Source organism: Heptranchias perlo, chromosome 7 (genome assembly GCF_035084215.1).
Source record: "Heptranchias perlo isolate sHepPer1 chromosome 7, sHepPer1.hap1, whole genome shotgun sequence".
NCBI lineage: Eukaryota > Metazoa > Chordata > Chondrichthyes > Hexanchiformes > Hexanchidae > Heptranchias > Heptranchias perlo.
The window spans coordinates 74,171,118-74,184,237 of record NC_090331.1 but is presented as its reverse complement, the minus strand read 5'-3'; the positions used below and the strand labels follow the sequence as shown (position 1 = coordinate 74,184,237).

The window sequence follows — 13,120 nt, the reverse complement described above, 5'->3', positions numbered from 1 at the left end:
TGCAGGAAGATATCAATGGAATGGTCAGGTGGGCAGAAAAGTGGCAAATGGAATTCAATCTGGAAAAGTGTGAGGTAATGCATTTGGGGAGGGCAAACAAGGCAAGGGAGTACACAATAAATGGGAGGATACTGATTGGTGTAGAGGAAGTGAGGGACCTCGGAGTGCATGTCCACAGATCCCTGAACATAGCAGTTCAGGTAGATAAGGTGGTTAAGAAGGCACATGGAATACTTTCCTTTATTAACTGAGGCATAGAATATAAGAGCAGGGAGGTTATGCTGGAACTGTATAAAACACTGGTTAGGCCACAGCTTGAGTACTGTGTACAGTTCTGGTCACAACATTACAGGAAGGATGTAATTGCACTAGAGAGGGTACAGAGGAGATTTATGAGGATGCTGCCAGGACTGGAAAATTTTAGCTATGAAGATTGTATAAGCTGAGGTTGTTCGCTTTGGAACAGAGGAGGCTGAGGGGTGATTTAATTGAGGTGTACAAAATTATGAGGGGCCTAGATAGAGTTGATAGGAAGAACCTATTTCCCTAAGCAGAGAAGTCAATAACCAGGGGGCATAGATTTAAAATGATTGGCAGAAGGATTAGAGGGGAGCTGAGGAAAAATGTTTTCACCCAGAGGGTAGTAGAGTTCAGGAACTCACCGCCTGAAAGGGTGGTGGAGGCAGAAACCCTAAACTCATTTAAAAAGTACCTGGACGTGCACCTGAAGTGTCGTGACCTACAAGGCTATGGACCAAGTACTGGAAAGTGGGATTAGGCTGGGTGGCTCATTTTCGGCTGGGGTGAACACGATGGGCTGAATGGCCACCTTCTGTGCCATAAATTTTCTATGATTCTATGACCTTCTGGTCCGTATGGCTTAGTACCACATCAGATGGTGCATTTACCCATTGAGCCATCGAGGCAACTGGCACTCACTTTGAGAAAATTAATGCTTTGGATGGTCAGATGACTTTTCCCTATTCTGCTGAAGATCATCCTTGATGTGATCTTTTTCTCCTGTTGCAAAAACAGCAGACTTATATCTATTGTTTCCCAGGATGGAGAACATTCTATCTGTTATCATTTCTTTGGTTTGATAGTTATCAGGTTTTGGTCCTTCCTTTCAGCTGCTGCACATATAGAAAGGAGGTTTCATCAAAGCTTAGGAATTTTGACATTTCAGTTTAACCTGAAACTGAAACCAATTTTACATGTTGTGCAATCAGCAGCTCATTGGATTGCATTCTGTTCCAGCTTACCTCACTCAACCCCAATCTAGGGCAAGAATGTTCTTAAAGGGGCAGTATTCCAGGTGATTTTCTTTCGCTTTAGCAATTTCTATTTTGATGTGGAAGGTTGAACTTCTCTCAAAGCATTAGTTATTTACAATGTCATTTACTGTTTGCAAATTGTTTTCTTTCTTTCTCTGTCTAAGGGCTTACAGTTACAACCAGCTTTCACTTCTGATACAACCACAGCAGTTGTTACATTAAATTCCCATCAACCAGGCATCAGTAGCCCGTCTACAGTTCTGGATTCAAGTAGCCCCACTGCACAGCAGCAGCAGGTTTACAGCCAAGCTCACTTCCTGCAGCTCAGCAGTTCACTGTCAGAGTGTGACTCTGCAGCTTCAGCCTTGGTCGGTGTGTCAGTATCTGAGCAAAATATGGTCAGCATGGGGCAGCTGGTAACAGTAGGAGCACCTGTCGGTGGAGACACTGGCCTTGATGGAGGAGTTCACCAAATCTTGCTTGGACCTGGGCAGACCATCCCTGTACAGATCATGGAAGCCTCCTCACCTTGTATAGTCAGTAAGTTCAGTTACTTTTACTTGTTAATGAAACTTGTTGCTTGACTCTTAAATCTGTTCAGAGATATCCTAGATTTAATGAATTCATAATTTGGGGTTGTTCTCACCTATTGTAGGCAAACACAGCCAATTTATTCACAGCAAGGTCCAACAAGCACCAAATGAGATAAATTACCAGTTAATCTGATTTGGTGCAGTTGGTTGAGAGCTAAATGTTGGGCAGAACACCAAGAGAACTCCCTGCTCTTCTTTGAATCATGCCTTAGGATCTTTTATGTCCATCTGAATGACAAACAGGGCCTCAGTTTAACACCACATCCTCCAACAATGCCCTTTCCCTTCAGCATTGGATTATGTGCTCAAGTCCTGCAGTGGGGCTTGAACGCATAACCTGTGCCTCAGAGGTGATAGTGCTACCATTCAGCCAAGCTGACAAATTAACCTCATTGAAATAAATTTCCAAATCTTGGGAACTCTTGTCTTGAAATTATACAAAAACAGTGTTCTCTGTCACATCTGTAGGTTTAGTCTTCACTCAATACTATAAAGAGGGAGGAAATGTGTATCTGCCTATTTAAGTTTTGGTAGAACAATGTAATATCACAATATTACAAATGTAGCTTTATCCCACACTATCATGTACGTAGCATATAAGAAAGATTGCACAATTCTTCCTCATTTTTCAAGCTCCACACAAAATAGAAATTTAGCCCTCACCAACTTGGGGATTGCAGGTGAAGAAATCAAACATTATGTCTTCAAGAGAAATTGCACAAATAACATTCTTGATTGTTCTCTGATATACTGAATAAGAGGCCAGACTTTAGTCTGCATCTTCAGTTCTTTCTTTCCCTTTGGCAGCAGTTTTGTTCTGTGCCTCAAAAGACAAAGTTAGTTTCAGTGTTCTTCATCTTCATCCAGTGGATGTGGTGTATTTGGATTTTCAGAAGGCTTTCGATAAGGTCCCACACAGGAGGTTGGTGAACAAAGTTAGAGCACGTGGAATTGGGCGTAATATACTGGCATGGATTGAGAATTGGTTAACAGACAGAAAACAGAGAGTAGGCATAAATGGGTCTTTTTCAGGTTGTCAGACTGACTCGTGGGGTACCGCAGGGATCGGTGCTTGGGCCCCAGCTATTCACAATCTATATCAATGATTTGGATGAGGGGACTAAATGTAATATTTCCAAGTTTGCTAATGACACAAAACTAGGTGGGAATGTGAGTTGTGAGGAGGATGCAAAGAGGCTTCAAGGGGATATAGACAGGCTAAGTGAGTGGGCAAGAACATGGCAGATGGAATATATTGTGGAAAAATGTGAAGTTATCCACTTTGGTAGGAAAAACAGGAATGCAGAGTATTTTTGAATGGTAAGAGATTGGGAAATGTTTATGTTCAAAGGGACCTGGGTGTCCTTGTACATGAGTCACTAAAAGCTAACATGCAGGTGCAGCAAGCAATTAGGAAGGCAAATGGTATGTTGGCCTTTATTACAGGAGGATTTGATTATAGGAGTAAAGATACCTTACTGCAATTATATAGGGTCTTGGTGAGACCGTAGCTGGAGTATTGTGTACAATTTTGGTCTCCTTACCTAAGAGAGAATATGCTTGCCATAGAGGGAATGCAACGAAGTGCAACAAACTGATACCTGGTATGGCAGGATTGTCGTATGAGGAGAGATTGAGTAGACTAGGCCTATATTCTCTAGAGTTTAGAAGAATGAGAGGTGATCTCATTGAAACATACAAAATTCTTACAGGGCTCCACAGAGTAGATGCAAGGAGAATGTTTGCCCTGGATGGGGAATCTAGAACCGGGGGTCACAGTCTCAGAATACAGGGTAGGCCATTTAGGACTGAGATGAGGAGAAATTTCTTCAGTCAGAGGGTGTGAATCTTTGGAATTCACTACCCCAGAGGGCTGTGAAGGCTCAGTCATTGAACACATTCAAAACAGAGATCGATAGATTTCTAGATATTAAAGGCATCAAGGTATATGGGGATGGAGTAGAAAAATGGCGTTGAGGTAGAAGACCAGCCATGATCTTGTTGAATGGCGGAGCAGGCTCAAGGGGCCAGCTGGCCTACTTCTGCTCCTATTTCTTATGTTCTTATCTCGAGTGGCTCGCGGGTTTGCTGAGAGGAAAATCGCTTGAAAAAGTTTTTCTTAGCCCAAAATGGTGCCAGTAAGAATTTTGCTGTGATTTTGACCTGACCACCATCAAATCCAGGTGCAGTCACCGATCCATGCCAGTAGCTGGTTTTAAGATTTGACTGTCCCCCTACCCAGTTTGGCCTACGCATGACTGTAGTCCCACACTGTTGTTGACTCTTAATGCACTCTGAGGTGGCCTAGCAAGCCACAGTGCAAGTAGGAATGGGCAATAAATGCAATAATGCCAGCATTACCCACATCCTTACAACAACTTAAAATAAAATGCCATGAATATTTTCCAGTGACCAACTCTAACAACACTTGTCTCTGATGTCTTTCATCAAAGGACAACTTATCAATGTGTAGCTTGCTTTTAACTCAGTAGAAGAACTCAGCATCAGCAACTCGTCTGTTGAAAAGAGATCTTGGTCTTTAAGATGTTGAACCTTGAATCACACAGTTACAATGACACCCTGGATCCAACCAGCAGTTATCTCCCTCCAGGCCTGATAGAGAATCAAGTGTGCTTAGGGAGCACTTGCTAGACTTGAAGATGCATTGGTCATGCCAAACTCTGAGCTGATTCATCTTGAAAGCAAGGAGACATTGGGGGCGGGGGAGCCTCCAGGTATCACTAACATCTTCCAGCATTGGTCATCAGATGGTTCCAGCTTTTGATTTGGTCACACAGGCACTGTCAGAATGACCAAAGGATCCTGGTCTTCAACTGGCTTGGGTGTCTTTGCTTCCACCAGTGCAAACATTAGTACTGGCTGATGGAATCAATGCATCTCCAGAACAGGTGTCATTCTGACAATAAGCCTGCACTAGAAGCAGTTCTGGTCACAGACCATGTCCACCATCACCAGTAACCTGCTTGTAAGAGAAAGAACAAATTGTCATCCAAGAGCCTCCAATTAGAGATTTTCTTGAAGAGTTGTTCATGATCAAGTTTTCAATCATTATGAGAAATTTTATACCATGTATAATTTTATACCATGTATAAAATTATATCAGGTTTGTTAAACAGGCTCAGACTCCTCCACTATTCAATCCCTGTAACAATCCATTAGCACTGGTACTTGCTCTAGTGTTGTCCAGGCTAGGTATGTCTCAGGCTTTAGTTTTCTCAGTCAATCAGCTACTTTGGACATTCAAGTGGACCCTTCTCTCTTTTCTGAGGAAGACAAGAAGGGAAAGGCAAACTAGGACGTGGTGGTCTGACTCCTTCCCCATCTAACACAAACCTCAGCTGGAACATAGGCTCAAAGCTCACTGTGCTCTTGATTCAAAAAGTGCATTATCCCAATTGCTTCATAACTAGGGCAGACTCAGAATTAATAAGTGGCACACCAATCTTGTAGATATGGCAGACCATACTTTTGTGGGGTATTCGCTACCATCCCAAACCCCTTTCCTTATCACATGCACCGCCATGAAGAATCTGTAGCCTACTTTTAATTCAACGATTTTGGGAAAACTTGCTCCAAGCAGCTATAGGTAAACCAAGCATGCTGTACCATATCCCCCAGGTTTCTGAGGGATTCCTGTACTGTCAACTCCCTGCCAATTCATAGTCTTTCACTTCCAGATGAAGAAAGGCAAGTCATCTATTCTGGGGAAAGCTCCAGTACTTCCTGAAAATAAACCAGAATGACTTTGCACAAGGGATGCTCCAAATGTGTGAAGTTTGTTCACAAACAGCTCCCCCAAAGTGAATTGGTGATTACCTAGATCCCTTTTATTGCCAGGAATAAAGTCCAGGCCAACATAGACAACAATGGCTTTATTACCAAGTTCCTCCAGCATTTGGCTATGATCTGTTCAACATGGGAGCCAGGACATCTATTTCATATGGCTGACTTGTAATGAAAACTGATGGATTTGTCCGTCTTGGTAACGGCCTCTTTGAAGACCAATCAGGACCATGCTGGAAAACTTCAAAAAGCACCATCATTAGGTGTTGGTAAGGGATACATTGAAGCTGATTTTGCTGCCTCCTGTCAGCCAAGCCGTAGTTGGAATTTTGAACTGCAGGAAAAGAAAGGCCACTGTCTACACCTCCATGCTACTGAAACTTGCCTACCTATCACCATGCCTCACAAATGGAGAGGACACCAATAGTATACCACCAGTTTGCAGGAACCATCAAAAATATTTCTCCAGGTCAGGAAAACTCAGTGCTCTATTCCTGTTACTTTGTGATTCCAAAAGATATGGGGTTGAGGGAGGCATTTGATCAACCATAGACCTCAGTGCCCTGAATTCGTTCATCTGAGGGAGAGGTAGTGCAATTTGGCGACTGACTGGTTGCAGTCATCCTAAACCCCAAATACTTCCATATTGGTATCAGACATTACAGTCCCACACAGAGTACCCCAGGTTCAACACCGACTATGCTCAGTACCAGTACAGAGTGCTGATGTTCAAGCTCACATCACCCCTCAAGGGTCTTTACCAATTGACTCTCAGTAGCAGCAATCATTCTAAGGCAAACAAGATTCTATAGTAGTTAATCAGGCAATCCTCAACAGAAGATGCAGCCTAGCAGACCCTGATTGGAGTTTGAGCAAATGAGAAAGAATATTCAAACAATACCTTCAGTATGGTCTTCTGAATATTTTGATTGAAGTTTAACCTGCACATACAAAGCCCCTTCCCAGCCTACTCTCATGTTCCTGTCTGATGTGGCAGCATTCCTAATTGTGTGATATTTTGCATCGTTATTGTATTTGCACTCTGCAGGTTCCAAGGTTGTGTTCTGCTTTCTCTGGGTGAAAAAAAACTGAGTGTGAGACCTAGAGCTGGACTTATTTTACAGTATAACAGGGTAGGATTACCATAGGTGCAATTTTTTGTAAAGGGGAAATGGCAAACTTAATTTCTGCCATAGACAATAGCCAATATCCTCCTGTGTGGAAATTAAACTTCATTCAAAGAATTAAAAAGACTATACCAAAAGTAGGTAATCTAACTGTGCTCTTCTGCGCTGTGGACTCATAACACAGGCGATTGAATTGACATTGCCAATGTTGTTTATGTTCCTTGATGGCCATTAGAGAGAAGAGACCTTTATCCATTCTGTCACATTTGAATTCAAATCCAGGTGCTGGGTAAAGTGAAAGGAAGTTGTTTTAACTGCATTGTCAACAATTCTCAGCAGCATCCAATGGAAGGATATGCACCGTAACTTCTTGGCTGATTTCACCCAGAGTTTCCTCATGCGAGACCCTTGAAAATTGTTGCCTAAGTGATACTTGAGATCGCATATTTCTGTTTTTAAGTGTTACATTCTGACTGATACCACACTACAGACAGTAAGTCCTAATAACACAGTTTTAAATTTATTATATGGATACTGGTATCTGTTTCCCTTTCCTACTTAGGAGAAGACATGTTTATTAATAGGCAAATTTCTGTTGTTTTGATCCATATTGTTGCTCTTCACTTGACTTTTTATTTTTTTTAAAAATGTGATTCTAGCCCAGGACAGTTGTGTTAACCAAGTGAAAGAGGAATCTGAAGATGGGAGTCTACCTGCAGCTGGGTCCTGCATGCCTGAGATAGCTGGACCAGGAGACTGAAGATCTTCATCCACTCCATGTATGCAACCAAAGAAACAGATGGTTCCCGGTGACTCGTGCTCAATAGCACCTTGGTGTGGGGAGATTCCTGAACTATCATGGAACATATGGGAGATCCTGGTGGCAGACACAGACCAGGTTAAAGCTTTTCTTGCACTCCAGTAACAGGAATATGTTTGCCTATTTTGTAAGGCAAGAATTTTTAAAAATTTTTTGTCGCATGGACCTTCTGCTCAACCTGCTCCATGAGAATGGATAGTGGGGGCATCTGAACATTTTAACAAATATTAGCTGCTCAGAGCTGCTTAAAGAAATATTCTCAGTTTTGATGATCTACCTAATATGTATCCTTGAAATATCAACAAAAACAAATAACAGATCAGCACTTTGTGCAGGTCAGTATTCACTAGCTGGTATTGGAGCCTGTGCCAGCAATATAAGGATCATCATAAGTACAGGTTTCCACTATAAGGCTGCTGCAACTCTTAATTGGAAATTCTTTTGCTCACACTGCTTGCCAGTGTTGGCTATAGGTTCTTCTGGTGCTGGTACCAGATCTATGCTGATGAGAGTACATGAATTAAAAGCATGCTGGATCTGATCAGACCAATATATTTATTCTGAAATTTTTGGAAACACAGTGGAAAAAATGTGGACCGATTTGTACTGGCTGGTGGTTTGTTTGGTGCCAGAGAAGGAGGCAGATTTAAGGTCTCGTAGTTTCTTCAAAGCTGCAGAGGAGAAGCCACTCTTGGGATTTTCTAATACAGACCATATAGCATGCAGAGCTTGGAAATGTAATTAGGTTTGAGCTCTGGGACCTACAGCCTTTGAGAGTTCACCACCAGAAAGTATTCTTCTGACACCTGACATATGAGTGGATGTGTTGTTGCAAATTTCTTTGTTTTGCTGGATTCCTGCCAGTAGCAGCCCCTACTATTTTTTGGAACATTTGCTCGTGGCATGAAGTAGTCGGAATCCAGAGAGGCAAAGTTACAATTAAAGAAAACATTATTTCTTTAACTCATTGGATTCGAAGAGGAGTATATTGTATTTGAAGATTAACTCTCTGAGGTCCTGGACTGTTGGGAGGGGGAGGAGAGTTTGGGAAAAATGTACAGCTCTTATCTATGTAAGCCAGTGTAATTGTGATTGAGGTGCTTTGTTCTGTAATGGGCACTGGGATCTGGAGGCAACCTCTGACCAGACCTTTTGATTGTGAGAGTGTTCTTCCATGTCTTACACACCGGCCTTTAATTAGCGATGAACAATGCAAGTGCAACCATGGCAGAACTATCGCTAGAAGTTTTTTCACATTTTTGGGGGTGTGGGTCTCTTTAATGGTGAGGGGCAGAGAATTACTACAAGCATTTATTTCAGTACTATTTCACCTTTTGACTTGGAAGCTTTTACCATTATCTGGTTAACCATAAAAATTAAACAGATAACTGAATGTAAACATACATTGTGTATTATCTTTAAATATGATTTGCCCATGGCATCTCAAAATTGCTATTTTTTTTCTTTTTGGGAAGCCTTAAAGACTTCCAGAACACATGCACAGTTTGAAAATTAAGGTAAAGGAAATGCACCTCTGTGAGGAGATGATGATCGAGTGGTTAAACCAACAGAACATCTTCAGTAATAAAATTATTTATTCCAGTAGTGTAAAACAGATGGAATGACTTTATTTTGGCCTAGGTAGGACCAACTCTTCTGTTGTCCTTTCAGCAAGCTAACTGAGAACTGCCAATACACTCTACCCTGATTGTAACACAAGCATTAGGAGCATTAATTGTGCTTTTCTGATTACACAAATCTACCTGACATGTGAGCCATTAAACAGAAGTACACTTGCTTCAGTGAAGTTTGATCACAGATAATGTTTAGTACATCAGTGTTTGCAGAAGATTGCAATGTTTTATGAAAGTTTACAGCAGAAGTAAAAATAATTCAAATAAAGCCAATTTTAATTGTAATTTGTCTCTTTTCATTCAGGTACATAGTAAATTATGTTTTGAGAACAGTTGCTGTGCTCTGTGAGTGAGATTGATATATATGATTGTTGTACAAGGCTGCCAATGGTACGATACATCACACTCACAATTGCGTGAGTTGACAACTTTGCCAGCTGAGTCTTTCTCGGTGCTGAAGACAACAGGCAGGCCCTGTGTCGATGTAATACCCAATTCCACCTGTAGTGATCTGGCTGTTGGTTGCATTTCAACTGGGGAATTAGCCACAAGGTAAAGGGTTGTATGGTCAGCATCAATGACATACACTGGATCATTGATGAAAACAAGAAAGAATTTGGCCAAGCCTGCTTCTGTCAGGAGGCGCTCAGTGGATAGTGTGGTAATACAATGACCATTTGTCATGCATTGTTGTTTACGTTCTTTAAGGAAGGTATCTATTCAGATCAGCAGCTCACCAGATTTGCCAGAGGCCAACTTCTCAATGAGATAGCAAAGCCCTTCAAAAGCAACGCCTTAACATTATGAACTAAAAAGAAAAATTGGGAGTGCTAAAATCTGGAATTGCATAGCGGTTGGTAACCTCTCAGATGTTGACTGAAGTGCATTTTGTGCTTTAACTTACTGTTTGGCATTGAGAATTGTCCCATTTCTGGAACATAAGATTGAGGTTATTGCAAATAAACCAATTTGCTTTGAAGCCACACTTGTGATCAGATATCGGTTTGTTCTGAAAGTAGGGTTTCAATGGCAGAGAGCGAGGGAGTTCTGCATTGAGGGACGTATTTCTTTCAGATGAGTCGTTCAGCTGAGGCCTTGTCTGCCTGCCTAGGTTGATGTGAAATACCTCATGGCACTTTTTTGAAGACAAGCTGTGGGAGTTCTTCCTGGGTAATCTGGCCAACATTCATCCTTCAATCAATACCATTAAAACAGATAAATAACTAATCATTTATCTTACTGCTGTATGTGGGACCTGGCTGTCTGCAAGTGGGCTGCTGTATTTGCCTACAAATTAAGTGACTGCATTTCAAAATTAGGCATTGATCATGAAGGTTTCAATAATGGAACAAATGTACTCTAAGAATTTCAGTTTGGGATCAAGCAATACACCAAGGTGCTACATCTGACTTAGCCTGAGATGACAACTGGAGAGCTTAATGGGCGTTAGGGGCAAAGACATGTAGATGCCGGCGGGAGCCAGATAGGATGGCTTCGGTTTTGCCAAAATTAAGCTGGAGGAAATTTTAGTTTATCCAATTTTTAATGTCTTCAAGGATGACATGAGTGTATAGATGGAAGCTTAAAATGTAAGTAGAAGTCAAAAGTGAGATTAACAATTTAGAAACATGCCAATAAACTTTAAATCTACAGACATAAAACAGCATTGAGATGTAGCTAGAGCTTGATAATTTAAAAAATAAACAGGGCTGTCATCTTTTTCCAAATCCAATACTGGACAGGAGGTGGGATAGGGATGGCACAGTGAATGAGATGATATTTCATCAAAACCTTAATAACCTCAGTAGTTTTCATTTCCACATCATGAAACACGGAGGTAAGTGGAAAAATTTACTTTTATTTTACAAACCAGACTTTTGGGGATATGATTTTTACCTGGAGTTGGGAACTCAGCGGCCGGGTAGATAATCACGTGGGAAACCCGGAAGTAAAGTGAGCGCATCGAAATCTGCAAACTAAATTGAATGCACTTAATTTTACTTCCTGGTTTCTTGTCTCCAAGCAGCGCAGTGGGCGTATTGTGCACCCGCATGACACGATCTGAAGTCTGCTATTTAAAGGGCCAATTCAAAAATGGATTTGGGAGGAGAAAGGAAGAAGTAAGCGATGGATGTACATGGAGGGAAGGTAGCACTCAGGTTCTCATGTGTGTCTCTTGAAGTACTGCTGGGTGCTGTGAGAAGCAGGCGGAAGGTCATCTATCCAAGTGATCAGAGGAAGAAACCTGGTTCTGCCACCAAGGAGGTGTGGCTGGAGGTGGCAGAAGAGGTGAGCAGCAGGTACACTGTGCCCAGGTCTGGGCTGCAGTGCAGGAAGTGTTTTAATGATCTAACCAGGTCAGGAAAAGTAAGTACACTTGCTGTTTCACCCACATCCTGTGTTGTGCAAACCCCCCTCTCACTCTGTGTTGGCACATCTACTCCATCACTTCACTCCTCACACCCACTTAAGTTTCAGCAGCAACCACCCTTCACTTTCTATGCACTCTCCTTTTATGTACCCACCACTGTGACTCAGCCTAAGCCTGATGCAACTGTCTGATAGTCACCCTCTGATGCAACTGTTTTATTTTGAGCCTCACCCAAAGCAATGCATCCATCGGGTGAATATGGCATCCTTGGGAAGCCAGCCAGAGAGGCAAAACCCACTGCCCGCTCATTCTGGCTGATGTCGTCGCAGAAGTTAATGTAATCGAACGCCCTGGCAAACAGCCCATCCATCACCTGCCTTATACACTTACGTGTAGACGATTGAGACACCGTGGAGATGTCACTGGTGAGGTCCTGGAAGGACCCAGTGGTAAAGAAATTGAGGACAGTCGTTAACTTTTACTGCAACGAGCAATGTGTGGCCACCAGGTCCAGCAGGGAGCAACTCTTCCTCAAGGAGGCTGCAGATGTCTGCGACCACCTGCCGACTCAACAAGAGCCTGCGTAGGCACTGCTCCTCCAGAGAGGTCCAGGAAACTCAGTCTCTTTACCCTCTCACGTGGATAGTGCCTCCTGCGACCTCAGTCTCTCTGTTGGTCTCCAGGTCCTTGCACACCTCTTGTCTTGTGCACCTGCAGATCCCAACACAGCACGACGTAACTGATGTGGACGTTCCTATTCTTCCTCCTCGCATGTCCTCTGGAATACATCCATTGTGCCCCCCCCCCCCCACCGCCCCATCCCGATCTTGTCAGTTTGAGGCTCCAAAGTCTTCCTAAAGCTGCCTCAAAAAAGAACTCTCCATCTCAACAAAGAACGGAAAGAAGTCAAAAAAATTATCTGGAAGACAAAGAGAAACCACAAAGTTAAATTATCAAGGAATATAAAAAGAAATAGTAAAGTACTGTACAGACACATAAATAACAAAAGAAAAATCAGGATGGGGTCATTAATAAAAGAGGTGTGGGGAGAGCAGACCTGGGAGGATAAAAGAGGTGTGGGGAGAGCGGACTTGTACTAATTAGACCATAATGGCAATAGAAAAATGGCCTGTTTCTGTGCTGTACATTCTATGTAACACTCAGTCTCAACACAAGAAAAAATCTCAGCCATACGTTTGCGAGAGAGACCAGCTGCAATGCTTGAGCTTTTATTCAGATGTGTCAATCACAGGATTAAAAGGCCAAATCAACTTCTGCATGAATCTCGCCTCTGTTTCACTGGCGTGATTGAGAAGCCATGGGAATCCAAAAAAAATTAAGTACCAACTATTTCAATTAGGTAAATTGCCCCTTTAACAATCAGCCCGCTGGCATTAAGTGGGGACGCAACTTCTGGGTTGTGCGCATCCAAACACACCTGGGTTAAACCCGGAAGTGGGCACAATAATCAAGTTGCGGTCGCGCTTCAAACAGCGG

At 42.4% G+C, this 13,120-nt stretch overlaps 1 protein-coding gene across 8 annotated transcripts in view; it reads left to right on the top strand.

Annotated features, from left to right (window-relative positions):
- The window catches only part of carf (calcium responsive transcription factor), a 68,054-nt gene extending 56,681 nt beyond the window's left edge, over positions 1-11,373 (top strand). For 6 of the 8 annotated variants that reach the window (XM_067987911.1, XM_067987913.1, XM_067987914.1 and 3 more), the window contains 2 exons: positions 1,439-1,814; positions 7,458-9,537. In XM_067987911.1, the coding sequence (XP_067844012.1) occupies positions 1,439-1,814; positions 7,458-7,558 (477 nt within the window). In that variant the 3' untranslated portion in view covers positions 7,559-9,537. Of the gene's footprint in view, positions 1-1,438; positions 1,815-7,033; positions 7,292-7,457; positions 9,538-11,275 lie in introns of those variants that run through there. The other 2 variants (XR_010963462.1, XM_067987915.1) reach the window with 2 other exon arrangements.
- The last annotated feature ends 1,747 nt before the right edge of the window (positions 11,374-13,120 follow it).